Source organism: Rhopalosiphum maidis, chromosome 2, assembly GCF_003676215.2.
Source record: "Rhopalosiphum maidis isolate BTI-1 chromosome 2, ASM367621v3, whole genome shotgun sequence".
Classification (NCBI taxonomy): domain Eukaryota; kingdom Metazoa; phylum Arthropoda; class Insecta; order Hemiptera; family Aphididae; genus Rhopalosiphum; species Rhopalosiphum maidis.
This window is the reverse complement of record NC_040878.1, coordinates 54,385,547-54,410,777: the sequence shown is the minus strand read 5'-3', so window position 1 is coordinate 54,410,777 and position 25,231 is coordinate 54,385,547. Positions and strand designations below refer to the sequence as shown.

Sequence of the window (25,231 nt, the reverse complement as noted above, 5' to 3'; positions counted from 1 at the left end):
TATTATAATATATAACACGTTTTATTTTAACACACATAGTTGTAATGCACAATTTAAACTGTGCAACCTTTTCACTTGTTCATAAAATATATTCCCGTTATATATTATCTTGGTTAGTCGACATAAAAGGTAAATACGATACTACAATAACAGTTTAACATACAATCAAATACGAAAACGTATATAATACATTGATTATATGTGTATATTATATATATATATATACATTTTACATCAATCCGAAAAACCCACGAAAAGTATATTCTACAATATATATTATATATACATGTATATGAGTACAATACACATAACTAAAGTATACCATAATATATAATTTTTTCAACCCAGCATATGTAAAATAAAATAATCACTGCATTAAAGGTTTTAATATGAACGTAGTACCTATACAAATTGTTTTGATAAAATCGTGGTTAAGTTTAGTGGATCTCATTTGGTGGAAAAGGGAAAAATACATTTTTGGTGGAGACGGGTACCTTTGTGGAAAAGGGAAAGGTCTACTTGTGGTGGAAACGTGTTACGCCCTTATGAGTTTAAAGCGTCAAATTGCTATTAACAAACATGTATTTTAATGTCACCCACTCACCCTAATAATCTTTAATAAAGGAATTTTCTCAATGTTAAATATATATATCTTATTTTACTATTTATATACCAGCTGTATCATATCTATACCATAATAATAATAACACCATTGTTGTGTAATTTATAGATACATTCTTGAGTCATTAAACTTGTTCGTGACAACTACAAATACTGTGTAGGTAAAATAACTGAATTACAAAACAATGAACTAAGGAAGTTATTTTAGATTATAAACAACAACACTTGCTAAACAAACATTTCACTCTACATCATAATTGATAACAAGTACCCTATTACCGTTTAATTTGAGAAAAAATTGAGTTAAAACGTATAGGTAACACAAATAAGCACATTAAACGATGCTAACACATTATTGAAATTTATATAACGAACTTATCACATTGAAATATTTATTATTTAATTATTTAATTTATTAAAATAAACCCATTTAGCATTTAATTCTGTATTGAAATTCACTTAAATCTTAATACAAAAGTTTTAAAAAATGTCCAAACATTAAAAGATAAGAACATTTTGATAATGCTTAAGGTAAGTATTAGAAATTTAAATACAAATTATTATTGTACACATTGGAGTATGTATTATGTAACAAACCCCCTATCTACACACGCAGTAATTTGTTACTAATGACAGTAATAACTATTAAGCGATACTTAATATTACTAATAATAAGTAACTTATAAAATATAAATACTAGGACTATGAAAGTAAAAAAAAAACATAATTTATAATTTATAAAATCTTCATGTAATTAAATAATAATATGTAAAATATAACTTTTAATATTACTGGAATAATTATAAATCACATACAATTCAGAAATGTATAGGCAAAGCACGTAGTATCTATGATGTAGAATTTTGAACAAAAATCTCTCAACTTTGTCACATCTAGTAACTATAACATCGATTAGGTTAAATTAAAGTGTATATAAATTTTAAAACTTCAAAGTACATGTACAATGTTTTTTAATTTAAATTTTTCAGTTAACAAGGTACCAAATAATGAAAATTATACTATAAACATTTTGTGAAAATTGAAATTACCTATCTACCTACGGGTATTCGTTTTAAAATTTATACAATATCATTTGCAAAGAAATAATTACCTATATTGGCTATTATACTGGTAAATACTTAGCTAAAATATTGTTTAAATATTTCAAAAATTTGATCGTAAACAAAATAAAATAATTATGAACATTTAATAAAAATTTGAAGTATTTATTCTATGGTTATTCGTTTTAGAGTTATACCCAAAAAAGTTAATCTTTTTTGTCAAAAATCGGACTTGAGTAAAAATTTCCGTTTTTCTTTAATTGTTGGTTTTTAACCTATTATAAAAAAAAAAATACTAAATTATTTTCATTTTTACCTATTTAAAATACAAACTAAATTCAATTTTCCACCGAAAACCACACTTAATGATAAAAGTAGAATCATTTTATTGACAATTTATCATGTACTCATATAAAAATTAAAACCATCATTGTAAAATTAATACATTTGTCTTTCCATTCAAAATCTAAAATATGAACGTTTGTACAAATTTAAGTATTTTAAAATTAGGTTTTTACTTTTTATACTTTAGTTTATTTAAGAATTTCAAAGATCAAAATTTGGAATAATATTATTTATTAAAGGTTCTTAATTATGAAAGATTTAAACTACATTTTTCAATTTTTATACAGATTGATTGAAAATTTTATGAAATAGACAATTTCACCCAAATAAATAGTTGTAATACATAGTATATATGTATTTCATTAACAGAACATTTATCTAATTAATTTAATAATATGAAATAAATTAAACTTTAAAATAAAAAAAATAAAATAATTAAGCATATTAAAATACCAATAATAGTGATATGTTGATACCTAAAGTATTATTAGGTAATAATACTCATTCGTATTATGTCTTTCTTTGGTTAGATAAGCTGATAAATTAAAATTTTAATATTTTTACCTAACTCTAAATTAATGTGTATCCAAGTTTATGAACTAATACGTGTTGCATATCTTATAACTTATAAGCATAAACAATAAAATATTGTTTTACAAAATTGTATATTAATAAGATCTTACCGTGTTTTACGGATCGACGGAACAATATTCTCCACAGTTACGACGCGGTGTGAGATGGCTTCAGCGAATACCATTGACTACAAGTCATTGAAATTTCATAACTTGTACATAATAACAATTTGGCGCATAGTGTCGCGAAGAGATACGACGTAACCACGTCTAGTGAAGTTTTATTGCAAACATAACAATATACAAGACGTCTTTGCTCACATCTTAGACAATTTTTCTAGTGCTATGATTGTTTTGCAAACACTAGATATTCATATTTGTTACTAGTTAGCAGTTATAAGCAGAAAAAAATGATATTCTACATACGGATCGGAACGAGATATATATAGTATTATGGTGTATTAAGTATGTTGTATGTATATATGTAAATCTAAGAATTTGCGTAAAAATGTCTGCGTTTGATGTTTTTTTTTTTAATAGTCTATTAGTTCATGGCATTTTCTCGAAAATTATTATTGACACTTTAAATATAATTTATCAATCCAGTATTTCATTTAAAATCCGATAATCAAAATAACAATTTAATACCAATATTACCAATGTTTATTACTTATTACATTTTTTATAGTAAAGTAAAGTATACATTTCTAATTTTTTTTAAATATCCTAAAATATGCAATAAAAATAATGTAATAAAATGCACAAAAGATTTTCCAATAATTTCCAAATTATCGTATATGAAGTGAAACAGAACTACAGAAGTATGTTAATTTAAAAATAAATTGAATTAAGTTACTTTATGCGTGCGTTTCTTTTCTTACTCTTAAATGTTATACATTTACACATTTTTAATTTGTTTTCGTTAAAAACAAAAATCACTAATTTTACAAACTTGAAATTTGGAGTGATAATTGAGATAGACAGAGCCTTTTACATTACTTTCAACTAAGTGTAATATAAAACATAAGTTTTTCATGTTTACATAATTAAATTATGCATCTTATACTTAAAATATACAAAAATATGTAGAATAGAAAATAAATTATTTGTATTAATACATCTAGGGAATTTGTGTCTTGTTACATTAATTAATAAATAAGTAGGTACTAATAACATTTTTAAAAGGATATTGCAAAAAACACATACAATAACAATACATATAACTATATAAGTCCTAGCTATTTTCATTAATATAAATAGTTATATATTATGTAATAATTATAACACAACAAATATTTTAGTAACACTTTTAATTAAACGAATTTTAGAAAAAAATTAAATAATATAGATTTATATATAATGATTTTTATGAAGCTTGCTATCATCAAATACTTTCAAATATTTCACAATATTTTATCTTTTAAACTATTTTCCCACACATTTTAAAACTTCCATAATACTTAATATAGCTATAAGTATACAAGTAGTATATTATACATCATAATTGTATAAAATGTTGGTGTATATATGGACCTGTATACGTAATTAATATTCGTATAATATACGTCAATAATACGTGTATTATTGGGGTATTAGTATTTGGTCGAACTCAAATCGTTTTACGTGTAAGAATAGACGAATATATTAGGTTTAAAATACGTTAAATGTATATCTTTTGGATTTTAAATGAATATAGATAGCAAGATAGCTATAATAGTAGTATATATAAAATAATATAACATATTCATCCTCAATAATAAATAGCTACCTACTGTATTAAGTTACTAATAACTTTTTTTTTTCTTTTTTTTTTTTACAATTGTGTTTAATAAGCTACCTAATACCTATATCAATGTGTGCATTGAACACAATAACAATATGATTGATACAAATATAAAACTAATAAATATAGTTATAGGTACTAATGATTCTGTTGTAAGTTTTTAATGTATAATAAAATGTCTTTTTTTAATTTAATTAATCACAAATCCCTATAATTATAATATTTTAGTTATCCTCACTATTTTAATTTAAAATTATATTATACAAATTTTATCATATTATAATTTATATCTTGCTATTACAGGTTGACATTGATTTTCAGTGCCTCCATAAGGAAGCTTAAAATATAATGTAGAAACCAAACCATCTACCACCAATTACACCATACCAAATATTTGTTTTTCAAACAATCATTTAGGTTATTGATTAATAATGAATAATTAAATAAACTTATAACTTAAATAAGAATTTAATTTGTTATTAGTTATATTATCGATGGTTATAAATTTTAATGATTATTTATATGTTTAAAAATTCTAATTTAATATTCAATTTCTTATATTAAATACTTAAATATCTATTGTTTTCAAGCTAATTGTACTTATCCGGTATGGTCTAGTGGCTAGGATACCTGGCTTTCACCCAGGAGGCTCGGGTTCGATTCCCGGTACCGGAATGAATCTTTTTGATGTATTTTTTTATGATATACTAGCTATCCCACCTGGCGTTGTCCGCGCAAAGTCACCTCAAACGAAAAACGAGATTTTTTTTACATAATATTAATAATAGCTGACCCAGCAAACGTTGTTTTGCCATATTGATTAAAGAATCTGCCCGCAACTTCATTTGCATAGAATTCGAATCATATATTATTAATTTTTTTGGGTTAGAGCTTCTCTGTAAACTTTATCAAAAAGTTTAGCCACCACTGGACTCTATAAAGTATTTATTTACTTTTTTTTTTTTTTATCTATTTAGTAATTTACTCATTAACGCTCAGACCGAACCGCTGGGTCTATAGAGATTTGAAATTTTGTACAAAGGTTCCTTAAGCAATGTAGGACAGCACTAAGAAAAGATTTTTCAAAATTCAACCTCTAAGGGAGTAAAAGCTATAGATATATATCTATTTTTTAATTATTTAATAATGTTTGTTATTTCTTCTAAGCGGTTGCTAGGATACTAAAAATATGTCTAATTACTTCTTTTTTTTTTCAATTTTTTTTAATTATTTTGTTATAATACATACCATCCCCTATTTCAACCCCTTACCAAAGCCCTTTTTTAGTATTAAAAAGTAGCATATGTCCTTTCTCAGTGTTTAAACTATCTATGTACCAAATTTCATTTAAATCGGTTCAGACGTTCAGTAGTTTAGTTTCGGAGCCTATTCAATAAACAAACAAATCTTTCCTCTTCATAATATTATATATTATCTATATTATATTAAGCTATGATTATTTTAATTCCTTGGTAAATATAATTTTCACCCAATAATAATTATTCAATAAAAAAAAACACTCTCTAACATTTAGTATTTATTTTAAAAATAATAAATATAAACAAACCATTGAAATAATATTGATTTAAAATAATCGATATTTTTATAATAACTATTGACTATTTTTGTAAAATATAATAGTTATTATACCTAACCACTTAGGTCCTAGGTACTTATTTTTCATTACTAATTAATCATCATTTATAATAATAAGATTATGTGCCTTGGCAACGACAACCTGCACCAGTGGTGTGCTCAGTTTTTTTAAAAAAGGGGGGATATTCAGACACAGACACTAAATTTTTTTTATGTAGAATGTAGATAATATAACATTACAGAAAAATCCAAAGGGGAGGGGGGATATGACACCCTGACACCCTCCCCATGAGCACGCCACTGACCTGCACAGCTGATATTGTTGTTAATTTTTAGAACGTATTATCATTGATTATAAATATTTATAATCAATGGTATTATATAGTTTATTATAATTAGCTGTATCTCATAAATTATGATATTTATATTAACTTCGCTGTTTTGCAACGAAACGACTAAAAATTGTAAGGTTAGGTATGTGTGTAACACCCATTTAAGTCTATTAATATCTCTTAAAATTATATTGGGCTTCCGGCCCATGAATAAATTATAATAGTAGTAAATTTCCAGCTGAGACAGAATTACGTAAATAGTCATGATAAGTGAAAATAAGTGTAAGGTGTACGTTTTTATGAAAGTGTTACTCTCATAGCTTTAGTACCCTTATAACTTATAAGTTTATAACATTATACTTCATTATTCAATTCTTCAATGTTTTTCAATATAATTAAAAACCAGCTTCGGAGTTTGCTAATAATAAATAAAAATACATTTTTTGAGATATGATTATATGGGTATATGACCAATCACTTATAAGCTGTGGTTAAAATTCGAAGGTGTGAGAAGTTCGATTGCGATCATGTTATAATATATTGTATTGATGACCGATGTTTTGTGTGATTAAATGACAAGCGTTAGTTCATCAAATAAACGGACTGTTGAAATTTTTATGGACATTACTTTTTACCCAGTTTAAAAGGAAAACACTATATGATAATATAATATTGAGTCACTCCATAAGACCATAACACACTACTATGTATAAATATTCACCAGTAGATTAGGTCTGCTGCCAGTGCTGGCAGTGCTGCCCTCAATTCATATTTTAGTATCGTTAAAATTTACATAATTGCTCACAAGATAAGTAATATACTTATCATATTTAGACTTGAATAATTTTATTTGTATTGTTTACCTAATTACGTACACATATCTCTAGTTATATTATCATTTCTGTAGTTATTTATACAATATTTGATTTAAATCATTGAAGAATTGGCTTTAAATCTCATCTTTTTTACAATTTTTTTCTTTATCTTAAATAATACTAATGACGTACATTGATTTTTGTTCGTCTAAATTAGACGGTCTAATTATTTTTACTTTATACTTATCGTGCGCACAAATATTACAGCTATTTTATTTAGTAAAAAATATACTATTTGCCATTTTAAGAACTTAATTTTTTTTTTTTTTTTTTTTTTTTTATTATACAAACTATACTTAATTAATGATTTCAAAATCTGGTGCATACTACTTCCGTTAAGATCATTGTCATTAAGTGATTTGCGTCCCACCAAAATAGATTCAAACTTCAAAAAGGGCCATAGCCTATTAATCTATTTACGTCCAAGAATAACTTTTTAGATAGCCTAGTTATGTCCAGCATAATTAAATAATAATCATAACATAAATTAATTTTTACAAAACTATTATATAACAGAATATTTCAATTGCATATTATGACATTGAATTCTATTACATTTGATTATATTATACATTAAATTATCATATTACATTTAAATAAATAAAATTATACAAATTATTTACAGACTATGTAAAAAAACATACTAAAACAATTATACATAGCTAAAAATTTGAATTGTCTATGTTAATAGCAGCACAGAATATATTATTATAGTCATTCTGTGGTCGCAGACTTAACACAGACTTAATATTTATGGACGAAACTCGGTCAGGACAATTATTATGGCAATAAGGCAGGTAAAAAGAATAATAGGTAGAGTTGCATCTCCAAAATGGGGCTGTTACCTAAGATAGTACTATCGTAAATCGTGTTTGAAACGCAAGTAATACGCAGCCTCAAAATCGTATACCTACAACCTACTATATATTAATAATAAATAATAACTTTAGCCATATAATATATTTTAATGTTTATAATATTAGATTAGGTATTATTTAAAAATTATAATATGTAAATTACAGCCTTTGTAAGCGATATAAGTATAACCTATATATTATGTAATTAATTAATTCTTAATTTACAATTTTTTAATATAACTTTGTCTGATTTAATATACATTACCTACCCAAAATTGAATCAAAACATTATACAAACTAATATTGTATTGCATATAGTATAAAAGTGGCTATTTAAAATATTTACAATGAAGTATAATAATAAAAGTATTAGGTATTTTTATAAAAAAAAAATAAGTATTGTCATTTGTATGCCTACTCAATAATTCTATAAATAAATGTATAAAAAATTAAATAATTATTAATTAATACATATTTATACAAATCCAATAAAAAAAAAATTAAACAAATTAAATTATATTATATTTTTAAGTTAAGTAGTAGGTACATTAAAAATTCCTAACATTATACTTAAATTATATTATTGTTTTGACATAGGTTTAAAATTGGAAAGTTTTTTTTAAATATTTCCAAAATGTCTGCATATGGCCAATCAATTTATTAACCATATTAATAGTTGTTTTACTATAATCGTCCTCATCTATATCCTCAAAAATAGATTTACGTTTTAATTTAATGTTTATATTATCAAGCCCACTGTCTTCTGACAAAATATTCATTTCGTTTTTATTTTTCCAGTCCATCAAGCTGTCTTCTGTGACTTCATTGATTTTTGGATCTATAGTATGCTTTATTTTGTCAACATATGTATTCACTTCATTCAGCTTAACTGTAAAGTCAGCCACCGACCGGGGATACCTAATAATTTCGTGTTTCAACGCTGGCTCAATATTTATGTCAAGTTCATTGGATCTATCGGAATTCAAAATATCATTAATATCCATTATGTCATTTTCAATTATGTTGTTTTTCAATGACCGTTTAACCTTGTGAATTTTTTGGTGAATTTTTTGTTCTATTTCCATTCTACGATTTTTTAATTTTTCTTCTAACGCTTTAATTTTAACAGCTGCTGATGTTTTACTTTCAAGTTTACTATCTTCATTTTTATCTATTGGGCTGACAATATGTTCGGATTGTAATATTTTTTTTCCATCCCTAAGATTTTCGACTAATCTTTCCGTGATTTTTTCGTTAGTCACAATTTGATCCATATCGACATTTGGTGGAGTCTTTACTTTTCCTAAAGGATGTATAGCTGGTTTGATTTTCAATTTTTGTAATGGTTGTTGTGTTGTTTCACGACTTTCTCTTATTATTGATTTGCCATTTTTTATTTCTGCTATATCAATAACTCGAGGCTTAGTTAAATTTAAAGTTTTTGGTTTAAATGTAAAAGTCCTCAACTTTGTGGTCTTTTTGGTAGACATTTCTGTAGTGCTAGGTTCAAAATAAGTTATTTCGGTTATTGGAGAAGGACTTATTGGAGTAGTCTTGGCATTTTCCAAGTCTAAAAGGTTGATATATTTTTTCGATTTCAAATTGATTCGAGGTCTTCCTATTTTCAAATTTCCATCAGTAGTTGTACTATTTGTTTGACGATTATATCTTAATTTTTCAGCCAAGTTAGTTATGTTCTCGTTACTCGGCAACTCTGTATTGGTAGGTCATTGATTGTGTACTTGTCATAAGAGACGACTTTCCAGCTATTGATTTTGTACTTGCTATCATTGAATTTTCAGTGATCGACTTTGTACTTTTAACAACCGGCTTTTCGCTTATTGAGTCTTGTAGAGTAGGATCTTTGACTTCATCTTTAAATTTATCTTGCTGTCTTCTCCCTTTAATTTTTTGAGAAGTTTTTTCATTTGCTTTAGCTAAAGCTTGTTCTGCCCTGGTTTTAATTTTTTGAACATGGCTTTCGTGTTTTGCATGTTTATCTACAACTGCAGTTGACATTGAAGGAGTTGATGTAATCGTAATTTGTTGTGCTGTGTGTGAAGTAAGTTCCGATTTTTTCACATCAGGAAGTTCAGTGTTTATTACTGTGTATTCGTTTTTAATACGGTCATGTGCATTAAAACGATCTTCGTTAGATTTAAAAGATATTTCAGAAGAGGATTGATCAGTTTTTAAAAATGGGTCCAATGGCAGTATTTCTTTGTTTGTAAATTCTTTAATAATTGCATCTAATTCTCTTGAACTAAAATCTGTGTCATCTGCTGATCTTTTTATTAATTTTAACTTCTGAGAAGGTTTAAGAGACAATAAAGCAGAATCTAAATTAGAATATAAATCTGATCTGAAGTTTTTCTCTGGATATCTTTTACCAGCAACTGCTTGTGCAAGAATGTGATATTTTTCTCTTCTACTTTGAGGAGGTAGTGGACTTTTTTCTGTTTGTATTTCTACTGTGGCAGTTTCAGTTGAAGAAAATGTCAAAGGCTCCTCAGAATATTCTCGATTATTTAGTGTTTTGGGGAATTTTGAAAGCCAATTATTATTAGAAAAAGTGACATATTTTATCAATGGTTCAGATTGTTGTAAGTTTTCAATATTAGAAGAGCCTTCATTGTTTTGTTGAGAATTTTGGATATTATTGACTTCTTGCCTTTCAACCATAGAATCATCATTAGTTTTGATATATTTAGGTCGGAATGCAACATACATTTGTTTTTCGTTTGATACCGATTCGTCTTCTTGATCTAATACTGGTGTATTGTAATCGGTTTCGTCAAACTCTTCTTGATCTAAAACCTTGACACCGTTTTTATAAGACTCTTTCGATTCTTCGATCTGAACCGCCATACACGCCTTTGATTTACTGTCCGGTAATACTAAAAAAAATACGCATTGACTAGGAATAGTAATCAATTGGTTGGATATTCGAACTTTTGGTGATATAATTGGAACATCACCGTCAGGTGATAAAATCAACTTTTGTCCATTAAGCATAGTAGATCTAAATAAAAAATATGAATGCTATTAAATATTCTACGATTTACATAATTAAAAATACAAGGTATATTCAATTGTTTTATATTCCACTTACGAAGACTTAAATGCTCTTTTGGTTCGCCTGTTGTTAGCAGTCAAGAAATATTGGTGTAATGGTAAACTTTGTACTTGTCCTGTTTTTAATGATATTTTTACTGTTTCTGATCCCATATTTACACCAAAAATTACAACTGCACCCCTATTATATCGGTATTCAGGAGCTAATATTCCTTCGTTGGGATCGTACGGTGACATTTTTGTACAATGAGCAACTGTTTCTACACGTGTTTTGTTTACAGCCGAAATCTTAATGTCTAAAACTTCTGGTCCAACCAAAGCTTTGTGAAGAACTGATACCCAATAATCCTACACAAATAATAATTTGAATTAAAAAATGTAATTTCTAATTATTAAGTTTTAAATTTAATTGTAATTTATCATTTATTTTATAACGATGTATGTTTTTTTTGTGTGTCATCACGTTTTGAAGTAGAAATAATGGTTTGATTGTTTGACATCAGCCCCTCTTCGAAAAGGAAAATTCATCTAGTTGGTATTCTGGGGGGGGGGTCAAAAGTAAAAAATTTCCAGTAGTTTTCAAAAGCGTTAGAAAAAACCCTAAAAATGTGACGAATAACGGGAATTTTAAGCATATTAGCATATAAGCATAATCAGTTTTCGACAAATTCGATTTTTTTATTTTACTGTAACTCAAAAACATATCATTGTAAATACTTGAAATTTTCACCAAATGTTTATATTAACGTTATCTATTTACGATAAAATTTTCAAATATCTTGACTTTTTTTAAGCTATTTATAGACAATTTAAATTTTCGATTTTTCTACGTTTTATTTTTTGAAATGCTTATAAAAAAAATTTGGCACACCAAAAAATCTTCAAATTTTAATACAAGGTTCATTATATGTTATACTTATCGTAGTAAAAAAACATCAAAAATCTTTAGTCACAATTTTTGTTGATAAGCATTTAAAATTCAAATGTTTACGAAATATGTTAAAATCGCGAAAATTTGCAAGGAATTTTGAAAATGAAAATTACCTATAATATGTTTAAGAGAACCAAATATACCATAATCTATAGTATTAAACTACCTATGTCTATGTTTTTTACGGTTAAATTCACCGAAAACAATTGGCTGTACGTTTCCATGGAAATAATAATAAATAATATAATATATATATTATAATCATATAAGTTTTATTTGTTTTTGAAATTTAAAACACCTAAATAATCTAATTATTGCACTAAACCTAAATAATATTAAATTGCTTTATGTAGAATTTAAATTTGGTTTTAAAGTTTCTATAGATATATTTTATACAGTTTTCTTAAGGTCATTCAAATTTTGATTACCCTTACCTAACATTATCGAAACATAAATAATAATATTTAATTAAATGTATTTTATTCAAGTGTAATTACCGGAGTCGGTTCACTAAGCGATAATAACGATGGTTTTCTCATAATGGTATTTATTCCAACTCGAGCACCTGCACATAATCTTTGTGCCCAAACCAATCCATCTATGAAATCTCCTCTTCTATCTTTATTTCCTGATTCTACAATCCATAATGGTTTCTTCGTGGTTATTTTTCCTAAATATTTGTTTGTCAAATCTTTTTGCCACACTCGAGCTTCCATTTGATTTTGTATATAACTGAATATTTCGGCGGGATTTTCAACATTTTTCTCACTTGAAAAGGGTCTAAAAAAATGTATTATTAAACTTCATTATTCATTTTATTATAATACAATTTTGGTAAAAAATAACAATTAATATTAATTGATAACATTAAATAATTTTGAATTTTATATTATTAAGGTACTTTTAAACGATACTGGTAAGTAAATCTAAACATGAGTTATAATAAAAAAAAAGGTATTAAAATTGTTCTTTAATACACTGCAAACTGTCATACACTCATATTTATTCCCATAATACCTATTCAAAATTTAAAAAAAATCTTTATTTCATTTTTTTTTTTTTTTTTGTGGTGTTAAAGGCCTTCTAACTTCTATCTAATATATTATAATATATTGTGTATACAAATACAATATAATATACCTTAGTTTGTGATGGTAAATATATGATATCGTCGAAGTTTTGAGAATATATAATTTATATAATTTATAAAACAACTGATGAATTTTGTTCGAAATACCTATATTTATTTTAATTGTATGCCATAATTATATTTATTTTTCAATATGCCTATCATATTAAGTGAATATATAAGTATAATATAATAAAATATGTGATTACAGTCTTACAGATTAGGTACTTATTAGTATACAGTTATCGCCCCCTCCCCCAAATATCGTATTGTAGTAATTAATAATTAATAAAAAAAGCTATTTTAAGCATCAACTATTCTGAAAAAGGTGATTCCTCCCCCTCCCCAAAAAAAAAAAAAAAAATAAGCACATATTCACGTACCTGATAGGAAAGGGGTGGCTTATACGATTATGATACTAGTATAATTCCTCGTAACAATACTGCCAAGTACATAATTTAACAGATCTGAGATTCTTAGTCATTGTTAAAGGAACTAATGCATTATTATCGTCGAAACTTAAAAGGCATTCTTTAGATAACTTTTTTTATATTTTTAAACATTTAAATCTAAGCCTATTATCAAGGTTTGTATGTTCTAGCAATCAATTGTATATTATATACAAATTTTTACTTATTTTTGCATATTTACGATTTTAAAAATTATTTTACTTATTTAGAACTGTAAATGCTATTTTTAGACATATTTTCGTGTATTGAGATTTCAGATTTGAATATCAAACACATTTTGTTGAATTTTTTCTTATTCACTAATCGAAAATGTTTTTAATTAGAATTTGACTCAATGTAAATTTAAATTTAACAAACAAGATCGTGTATTAAAGTTCTTCTGCAGTAGCCGATGATAGGTATACCTATTGCTACTTATCAATAAATAAAAGTTAACAAAAATTAAAATTAAAAATTTTATTGTATAATATATTGTTATTTATTATATTATTTTCCAATTTGAAATGCTGTTTATAGACTTATAGCTCATATGTTGGTATTTATAAATGCGTAATAAAGGGCTAAATAGTAATTTTATGTACAATTTAATTAGTAACTCCTATTTAATAGCATATGAAGAACTTCAATATATCGATTAAATGTGAAGTCATTAATCTTAAAAATATTTTTAGACATAAGGTAGTCATTTATATTATAATTTATGATTTATGAGTTATGTATAATTCAGATTTAAAAATATTTGTATTACTTACACTTGATATGATATTGCAGAAAGCGAAGGACTAGATTCTATAATAAAATTCTTCAAATACCGAGCTTCTTCTTGAGTTTCACACGATCTAATATCAGGGCCCATAATTGGTGAATTCAAGTACCTAGGGAACGCTTCAAGTACTTTACGTAATCTGTTTGCATCCTTACCAAGTGATAAACCATCGATACGCGATCCAATTGTTTGAATATCTGAATAATATTATTTAGTTTATTATATTTTTATGATAGGTACATTGTACATTTAACATAGAATTGTTTAATTTTCGTCTCATACTTTTATTAATAAAAATATCTATAGCTACCATTGCCAATTTGAAACGCCATATCGTAACCATGTTTATCCGAATATGATATAAGATCTAAGGTATTACTAAGATCCCACGACCCGTGTTGTCTATTCATAACATTTAAACCGACAATTAAATCCAATCCAGTTTTGGCTATAAATTCATTTAACTGTGACCAGTGCCAGCCAGTAATTGTTATATTGTTTCTTTCTTGTCTTACGGGATGGATTTGTGAAACTTTCAAAATGTCTTCACCTCCTTGAAACTTAAAAAAATTGCATTCCGGACCAGATATTCTTATGTACGCTGGATTTAAGCTTTTAGCCATGTTAATGGTGGTTGGCCTATAATACATAAATTAATTTAATTTATAAGGAAAGATTACACAAAAATTATAAATACAAACCCAAGGTTTTTTTGCAATGCCGAAAATATAATTGACGGTTCAAGTGCGATACTTAAGAAATGATCGCTAACGGTATGAATACATTTTTTAGTATTGATATTTATAGATAAAACGTTAGACGAATAACCTCCAGGCTGCACTAGAATACTTGGATTTTGTTGGTTTGCTAAACAGGTGCCAAACAAGAGCAATGCTCCAAACCAAATAATGTTAAACATTATATTATCTGCAACAAAATATTTTCCATTAATTCTATTATTACGACTTACTTTATTCATACAGAAAATGATAGTATAATAAATTTGAAAAATTTTATCACTCATGTCTTAGTAACAAAAGTATAGTCCGTATTTCAATGGAATCTGACAATCAATATTATCCATATAATATAATGTGTACACTATTTATACATATATTATATTATATAAAAAAAATATAAATTCCAAATGCGAATCACTTACCAAGAACGTAGGTCGGTGTTCTAGACGAATTTGTGTTTTTTGAAAACATAAAGAAACAAATTAAAAATAGCAAGCACTGCACTAGTGACCACTTAATTTGTCTATAACATTATGTTCTGAAAACGGCGTGATTTGTGAGACATATTGCACATTTGCTTGTATATATAACGCGATGATATTTTCTGTAATGAAACATAAACAATTGAGTTTGTTGTTATTTTAATTGGAGATGTATACACTCGTATACATAGTCGTGACATTTTTTAAATAACATTAATTCGGTCGGAATCTTCAACACACAATCCCTCTTGTTTTAAAAAATACTTGTGAATTTATGTGTTTCAAAATAAAAACAATTTTAATTCGTGTTTTTTGTACTATTTTATTTTTTTGTTGTTACTCAGGTGCTGTTCACCCGTGTAGTAATTTGACATAAGAATGCGGAACAATATTATATTTTTGTTTGGAAAAATCATTCACATTTAACATGACGTAATTTTCGTTATAAATTCAATGAAAAAACATATTTAATTAACATATATATTTTTAAATTTGTATATTTAAGTATAAGTATAATACACGATATGTCAAGTTGCATAAACAATTAATTAATAGTGGTTCAATAAAATTAAATAGATCAATTACGGATCTCTATTAATTTATTAAATGTTTATATTGTTTATACCTAATAATTGTTGTGTGTAATAATTTACAAATGAATTAATGAATATAATTTATTTTGATGCACTGCACATAATGAATTCAAATGTAAGAGGTATTCGACGTTGTCATTGTATTTTCGTTCTTAATCTTGATCATAATACTATAAAAAAAAAGGTATTGAATGTAAACATTTTTGGAAAGAAAAGTATTTTATTTTATTTTTAATTGTAAATAATTATAACTTTCTATTCAGTAAAACTATATTTCCAGTAGTTAGATAATTAAATAATAGTGTAAATATTATACTTAATTCAATAATCAAATAATTATTTATTTTTAATTTATATAGAATTATAATTTTGCAATCTAAAATATGAACACAACAAATCATCTTATTAAAAGAGTGTATATTTATTTACTCTGACCCACTTGCATTATAGACAAAACGTAATCATACAAAATCAATTTTTTATGTTTTTGAATAATCTTATATGTGACAATTACCCATTACAAAAATAATAGAGAATAAAATATTTTATAGGTTTGTCATATATTTTTTAAAAACAATTTAATATCATCATTATTATCAACAATTATTTTTCATTTTTGAAGTCATATAATAGATAACAATAAAATATAAAACCAATATGTCAAATTCTCAAAAATATTATTCTTTATAACTTTTGTTCTAGATCATTATAATTTTACTGTAAGATTACTCAAAAATCATAAATAATGATTTTACGTTAATGCATTTATTGTTAATATTACACGTGGGTCTGAAAATGAAAATAAAAATTGCGTTTTCCTCTTAAAAAAAATAATAATACAATTCTCAAATATTATACTGTAAAATATTTTTTCTCGCACAAAAAAATAATGAAATTTCGAACTTAGTATAAAATATACTTACACTTAAAGAGAAGTATATATTTCCCTTTTAAACAACTTGCTTATTTTTATTTATTTACATTACACTCAATTTACAATAGGTACCTACTATATGATACTTATTACAAACAAATGGTCCAATAGTCATATTTCATACTAAGAAAAGAAAACAATTTCAGTTGATTTTATAACCATTTAGTGTTTTGAAGTTTTTGGATTTTAGCTTATTGTTTTTCAAGAAATGTCATGTGATAGTTATTATTTGAATCTGATGCGTAAAATGTTTTTAAAGGAATAATGAAAACAATTTTAAATTCATGAATAATTTATAGCAGTAAACATAATATATCTCATTACAATATTTATACATTATTAATTATTATTATATAAATTGAATACTGATATTTAAGTTTCAGTGCTCTTTGAAATCGTGTTATTAGTGTTATTACGATTATCTACAATCAAAAAAACTTTTAATCACTAGAATAATAATTTGTTTAGTAAACACAATCAAATTTATGTTATAATTACATTATTTTTATGACATAATATTATTTTATCTTCATTTTATTAACTTTGACTCATATTTATCTTATTATTTACTCAAGTGATTTTTTAATAATGTATTTTGTAGCACTTGTGACCTACATACTACATAGTAAGTAAAACGAAATTATTTCTACGTGAACGATTGTATTCCTGCAGAAACAATAGTAAAAAGAAATTATAATCATAATAAACTTAAGGCTGAATTAATATAAAAACATATTTAAACACTATGAGTAAAAAAAAACATTGTGAATTACGATCGCTTGTTATGTATCGATAAATATATAAGTTGTTAAATAAACACCCATACACTAAGGACTCGGCGGCCTAAATGTGGTGGGAAATGATGGACAAGGTAAGCACTTGCTCCTCTCTTAATTTTTCACTGAACAACTAAACAAATATTAGAACCTTCCAAAATATTCAAATAATACACAAAACATGTAAAATACAAAGTTGAAAAACAGTTATTATTAACTATTATTATTATTATTTTTATCGATTAAAATCGATATCTTGTGTCTTTATTAATAATTGTATAATATTATTAAAAAAGTTCATACAATGAGATTAATTTTAAGAATTTTTTTTTTTTTTATCGACTACTAAACAATTCATCCAACATTTTGTCACAGGAATATCAAATCGTTGATTTTAACATGAAAAGAACGTGTTTTTTTATCGTAATTTTAAACGCACGCTTGTTTGGCGCTCTCGTACCGCTTGTAGACAGTACAGTCGTCGGAACCACCGAGTAGCCGGCTCGTTGTCGCCGCCATACGGTCACACTGTTGATAATCAACGGAATGATGACAAACGCGACCGCGTTCAGGAGCTACGTTGTCGTTTGTTTTGTTTGGGGTTGTGTTTGTGAAATTCATTGATTGCTGCTTTATAAAATTAATCTTTTACCACCAAGTTTTGTTGGTACTTTATACTTGTTTCCCGGTAAATTTGTAAATTTCAATTTACGATCCCGCTGGTCTGGTCACTGGTGGCGGCGGAAGACTTGCTGGTCTGGACGGTTAATACACCGGTTCGCGCACTTGGGCGTCACAACACGTAAACGTAAGTGCGTCGAACAAAATTTATTGCTGCATTAAATACCGTCGGCGGTGAACGTAGCGTACACACGCACAACGATGTGGACCGAGACGATGCACTGACGACTTGCCGTTTCTTGTGAAGCTCGTACAGTAGTCATCGTCGCAGCCGCCGCCGCTGCCCTGCCGTCTTGTCGTTAGCCAAACCGATATCGTTGTATCTACTGTGAATCTACTTCTAACCGTTGTTTACTTGTGTGTAATAGGACGATGGGTGATTATATACACACAAACATTGCCCAGGACAATGTGGCGATGGTGCGGCTTGAGCTGGCACAGAACGATCAGATCCCACTGCGACGACCTTTCGACCCGCTCATCCACGACCTGGACCCGCATTTTAAGCTAACCAGGTTTGCCGACCTCAAAGGACGTGGTTGCAAAGTGCCCCAAGAAGTGCTCAACAAGCTCCTGGAGGGCTTCCAACAGGATGAAAATGGCCATGGTGAACAGTCGCACTTCATGCACATGACCATGACCAAAATTGGTATTGGGATGGATGCTGCCGTCGTACCCATTAGGCACGGCGGTCTGTCGCTAGTACAGACAACCGATTATTTTTATCCTCTTGTTGATGATCCATTTGTCATGGGCAAAATTGCCTGCTCCAACGTATTGAGCGACTTGTATGCAATGGGTGTTACCGAATGTGACAATATGCTCATGTTACTATCCGTATCCACTAAAATGACTGAAAAGGAACGAGATGTTGTGATACCATTAATAATGAAAGGTTTTAAAGAAACTGCTTTTGAAGCTGGTACTACAGTGACGGGTGGGCAAACTGTTGTAAATCCATGGTGTACCATTGGAGGTGTTGCTACCACTGTTTGTCAACCTAACGAATTTATCATACCAGACAATGCTGTCGTTGGTGATGTTCTTGTACTGACCAAACCTCTTGGAACACAGGTAGCTGTAAATGCTCATCAATGGGTAGACCAACAAGATAAATGGAATAGAATAAAACTAATTGTTTCAGAAGAGGATGTGAGAAAAGCTTATCAGCGTTCTATGGACTCAATGGCTCGCTTGAATAAAACAGCAGCCAAATTGATGCACAAATACAATGCTCATGGTGCAACAGATGTCACTGGTTTTGGTTTATTGGGTCATGCCCAAACATTAGCAAAGCATCAAAAAAATGAAGTATCATTTGTCATTCACAATCTTCCAGTAATTGCCAAAATGGCATCAGTAGCAAAGGCATGTGGCAATATGTTCCAATTGTTACAAGGTCATTCAGCAGAGACATCAGGTGGACTTTTAATTTGCTTACCAAGAGAGCAAGCTGCAGCGTATTGTAAGGATATTGAAAAAGTAGAAGGGTATCAAGCATGGATTATAGGTATTGTGGAAAAAGGCAATCGCACTGCACGAATAATAGATAAACCTAGAGTAATAGAAGTTCCAGCTAAAGAAAAAGATGGAGAACTGTGGTAGGACTGTAATTAAATTAGTGCCATTGACTCGAGAAGTTGTAAGGAATATACATTTTTTATTTTATTTAATATCTAGCTTTCCATTATTTCAAGATTTAATTTATACAAAATCTTATTTTTTTTTTTTTTTTTGTAGTTTTATTCTATTTTTTTGTGTATTTTTCACCACAGCTAGATTTATTAAAAAGATACATGTATATATTTCTTACAAATACTTCAAATTACATTTGACCATTCATTAAAGTCTATATTTTTGTTTTATGTAGTTTTAATCAAATAAAAATATTTGTATGTACTGGTTACGTAAATTGGTTTATAGTCTTTACAAACCTAAAAAAATTTAAACAATCTATTGTACAATATATAGAAATTATGGAATACAATTTGTAAATTTGCTATTAGTTTTTATGTTTTTGAATTAGGACCGAATATAATATGTATTTATAAATCCAATAAATGGTTTACCATTATTTTAATAGATTGATATCAATGTTAATATTAACTAATATTATGCGATTAACATAATGATTTCTGAGCAATAAGCGCCAATTAATGATATTTAAACTAAAATAAATATTGTGTTAAGTCTATTATGTATTTATGTATAAATATACATATATATAATAGAATTTAAAAAGTTCAAAAATATTTTATTTTGTACACAAAATAATATTATGTGCACAAAGTATATTATATTGTTTCTATTTTAATAATTCTTTACAATAAAGTTTATAATAAATTGTTTGTTGTTTGGAATTAATTTATTTAAACTTAAAATAATTGACATCTTTTATCAAATGTATTCTTAATAATATTTTTAAACTAAATTAAAAAATACTATAATAATTCACCGTTATATATGCCTTACACTAACTTATACATTGTTGTCTCTATTCTAAACAGATTAAAGCAAATGTTAATATTCATATAAGCAAATCTGTAAATTGTAAGCTTTTCAATTTTCATTTATGTAATTTTAAATAGTTCCACTAATTAATGTTTTATTATTCTAAATCTTGAATTTTGTTTTTATAAGATATCTCGAAAAATTAAAAAAATATCATAAATAAAATTTGTCTAATAATTTTTTAAATTATTACAATAGATGAAAATTGTATGTGTATTTAATTATTATTTCTAAATACTCCTATAAATTAAATATCAATATACAATTTGTTTAATTGAATAAGATTGACCAAAGTAGTTTATGTTCAAGTAACTATTTCAAGTTTGACTAAGATATTTTTAGAACTATGCACTAGTTCCAATATCTGTTGTTAAATAGCTCTATACAGTGAAATTCTACTAAATCAGATATAGTCAATAATGTTATGATCACATTTTAATACTTAATACCTGGGGGTTACCATTAGTTAATTTTGAGTAAAACAGACTTCCAACTATATGAACTTTCATATACTTCCAAAGTATTTCCTAATATTTGTATACCTTCATGGTTACCCCCCCCCCCAATTAATTCCTTATAGTCATTCTTTTATCTTATCTAACGTAGGTTAGATTTGTCTGTTTTTATTCAATTAAACACTTGTACCTGTTTAAGACATTTCGGATGACTACATGATAATTATGTACATTAAAATATATTTTCAAACTAAATTTATGGATACTTGTCAGTAAAAAAAGAAAAAGAAATTTAAAATGAAAATATGCAGTGATGTTGTATAAAACTAACTTTTATTGATACCTACTTCTAACAATGATGATTAATTATTTATGCCGTTCTTAACATTTTTGCTTCTTTCAGTTCTTGTAATTCTCGTCTTCGTTCTTCCAACACAATTTTTCGTTCTTCTAAGAATTTTTGATACTCCTCTGCATTTAGTTCTTTGACTACTTTGATACCCAAAGACCTAGCAGTAGAAATTAACATATTGCATATCTCTTCTAGGTCTCTAAATTCTAGGTTTTCGTCAGTCTGCTTTATCAATGCTATTTCGTACACGTGTTTAAGCGTAATCATCCCAGCTGTTTCCTTCAGAGGGTTCATGGCTCCTTTTTGTATGCCTGCAGCTTGTTTCAGATAATACATAGATGGAGGTTTTGTTATTGATATCTGATAACTTCGGTCAGGATTGACATGTACTCGAGTTGGCAGAGGTATGCCTTCTCTTATGTCTTTGGTCTTCTCGTTAAAATCCTTACAGAACGTCGTAATGTTGATACCTCTGCAGCCCAACATAGGTCCGAGAGGAGGGCCTGGTGTGGCCATGCCGGCCGGTATGTTTGTCCTCAACTTACCATGTTGAATTTTCTCAACGCCTTGTTTCATTTGTCGCAACTTACTGGCATTGTACTTCGACATGGTTTGAAACAGTTGGACTCTATGTCTTAGTTCTTGACACTACTTGGTCAGTAATTATTTTTACATCCAAAACACTGAACTAAGCTTTAAAATATGATTGATTTATTTGATTTTGAAAATATAATATATAAATATGAAACCGTGATTATAGATAATGTTATCTGTAATTTTGGTCTTTATGGTTTTGCCATGTGATCTAAGTAATAATATTGATAAGGTATAAACTATAAAACCACGAGATACTTATACTCGCGATGTGCTTATACTTATATTATATCTAATTATCAATAATCATGTATAAAACACAGACTTCTATACTATAGTATAGAAATCTGTGCTATAAAAACAACCACTATATAAGTGTGATAAAAATAACAAACAAGCCCACTTTTTGATTAGTGATTTCGGTTTTGTAAATTTGTATTGTATAATGTATATAATTAATAACTATATAAACACGGATGTGGACGTCTCTGATTACAAATATTATATGAAGCATAAACTCAATAACAATAATAACTAAGTTTATACTTTATAGCTTTAAAGCCTTAACGCAGAAGTGGTCAAACTTTTTTCGGTCACGATCTACTAAAAATATACTTCACCTTTGAGGATCGACTTCCATAGAAAATTATACAGATAAAACTTATCGACATTCGACAATTTGTTCACTATAACCTCGATTAATTTTCATGGGAGTGGCCCTAAAAATAAATTCTAACATGATCGACTTTGAAATTGTTTGACTGCCACTGCGGCAGTGCGGATTAATGGTCTACATAGTAACAACATATGTTGTAAATTCTAAGTAGTAGGTACGATGAATGTGTTAGTTTTACAATAATTTTTTTATATATATATTATGTATATGAATGTAATACGTTATATAGATAGTAGTAATAAGATGTTTAGATCTTTAATCTTGAGGGTGGTATTTACTATTTAGTAGAAAATTAGATAATGGATTTACTGGATAAAGTACTTTAAATTCATATAAAATTTAAAGTAATATTTAATTCAAAACTTTATATAGAAGTTAGAAATACATGCTGTCATAAAGCGGACAACTTGTCTACACACAACCGTTTTTTGTATAGGTAGGTAAGTACCTACAAAAATTGAAATAATAATAAAATTGTTTAAGATTGAATTCAAATTTTAATAATTCCCATTACAGTAGTCAGTAGGTTATACCACAAGATAGATTAAATTTAATTGAATCTATATCTATTCTATATGGCAATACATTCATTTAATATTAACTTAATGATGAGTATAGTAATACCTGCGTCCTATACTCATCACTAGGGCTGGAATTTGTATGTAAATACATATTTTCACTAAAACATGATAATTAAAACTATTGCAAATGATAAATTAATTTCAAGTGATATGCAATAAAATAAAACATATTTATTTTACATGTTTTTACATATTTCGTATATGTTGACAATTTTGGTAGTTTAGTAATATTCTAAATTTATACTTCGATAATAGTACTCGTAAAAATTGTAAATTAATAATACATATAGGAAATAAGTAAGTATATGAAAGTATTAGTTAAATATTAGTAACTTGATTATAGTTTATCTTATTTGTTTTTGTTCGATAACTATACATTAGACAAAATATATTTAAAAATTAAAAACAATTAATTGTATATTGTATATTATTCAAAAATGATTAAGAATTTAATTTTAATTTTATACGATAACATAATTTTACATTTTTCTTATTACATATTATGTATATATTTTTGGTTTTTTATTACATATAAATCCCAGCCCCACTCATCACCTATATCAAAGAGAACAGGCAATTGTTTAATTTCATTACTATCTAGTTTTTTATTAAAATTTTAAATATCTAAAAATTAAAACAATATATTAGTAAGATGCTGACTGTTGGATAAACTAGTTATTAGAAAACAATAAATATAAAATTAAAATTAATTTCTACCTGTATTTATACAGATACATCATTGTTTATGATACTCGTAAATGTATTAAACAACAAGAACACTTGACAGAACCGATAAAGAACTAACGAAGTATTAATAATTTAAAACTACTTTGACTAAATGTAAAATTTAATTATTATTTAGGTAGTTACCTATTTATGTTGAATACTTGCATGTATTGCAGCTTAAAAGGCTAATAATAGGTTATTAGTTATTACCTAAATAATATCATTTATATACATGATTACACAAACACTATTTAAGTAATTATTTCAAAACATTTTCAACATACAAAATATTTAAATTGCTGTTTACTAAGCTAGGACAGTAAAACATATATTTTACTATTTGACTATTTTTAATTCATTAGATACTATAATAATATATATAAAACATATTCTATCTTATGAGGCTATATGAATACGTTTAACAAACAATGCGTTAGCTTTGGTAACTCCATAATATCTTATTTATATTTTATATACTTGAGTAGGTAATTTAAAAAAATGTTAATTTAAACATTATATTTTCAAAGTCTTTTTATTTTAATAGTTAATCTATTACTTATAAAATATATATTATATATATACTATAGTAATATATACTAGTGGATGCTAGAGTTGTATTTCTATTTCTATTTCAATTAAAAATAATATGATGCATCATGAGACTTTTAACATAAACTATTAAACCGGGTTTTGGTACGTATGTTAAATTTAAAAAAC

General features: G+C 26.6%; 3 protein-coding genes and 1 non-coding gene across 4 annotated transcripts; 2 read left to right on the top strand and 2 right to left on the bottom strand.

The window, feature by feature from the left end:
• Positions 1 to 4,985: 4,985 nt before the first annotated feature.
• On the top strand, positions 4,986 to 5,057 carry Trnae-uuc. Its single transcript has one exon. It is a non-coding gene; the product is annotated as a tRNA-Glu (tRNA).
• Positions 5,058 to 8,633: 3,576 nt separating this feature from the next.
• On the bottom strand, positions 8,634 to 16,317 carry LOC113552053. Its single transcript, XM_026954720.1, is given in 9 exon segments — positions 8,634 to 9,766; positions 9,768 to 11,064; positions 11,155 to 11,465; positions 12,546 to 12,828; positions 14,400 to 14,610; positions 14,724 to 15,052; positions 15,115 to 15,340; positions 15,576 to 15,757; positions 16,261 to 16,317. Coding segments are annotated over 8 exon segments (3,831 nt in total). The 5' UTR covers positions 15,625 to 15,757; positions 16,261 to 16,317; the 3' UTR covers positions 8,634 to 8,641.
• A 2,178-nt stretch (positions 16,318 to 18,495) lies between these two features.
• LOC113551487 (selenide, water dikinase) lies at positions 18,496 to 20,654 on the top strand. Its single transcript, XM_026953754.1, has 2 exons — positions 18,496 to 18,746; positions 18,988 to 20,654. The coding sequence occupies exon 2, from the start codon at positions 18,992 to 18,994 to the stop codon at positions 20,222 to 20,224; it is 1,233 nt and encodes a 410-aa protein (XP_026809555.1). The 5' UTR covers positions 18,496 to 18,746; positions 18,988 to 18,991; the 3' UTR covers positions 20,225 to 20,654.
• Positions 20,655 to 21,899: 1,245 nt separating this feature from the next.
• LOC113553346 (39S ribosomal protein L11, mitochondrial) lies at positions 21,900 to 22,693 on the bottom strand. The gene has a single exon (XM_026956643.1). The coding sequence runs from the start codon at positions 22,544 to 22,546 to the stop codon at positions 21,956 to 21,958; it is 591 nt and encodes a 196-aa protein (XP_026812444.1). The 5' UTR covers positions 22,547 to 22,693; the 3' UTR covers positions 21,900 to 21,955.
• Between the last annotated feature and the right edge of the window lie 2,538 nt (positions 22,694 to 25,231).

Bases quoted from the DNA above. Each gene is read 5' to 3' on its own strand.
- LOC113553346 (XM_026956643.1), bottom strand. From the start codon at position 22,546: ATGTCGAAGTACAATGCCAGTAAGTTGCGACAAATGAAACAAGGCGTT.
- LOC113551487 (XM_026953754.1), top strand. From the start codon at position 18,992: ATGGGTGATTATATACACACAAACATTGCCCAGGACAATGTGGCGATG.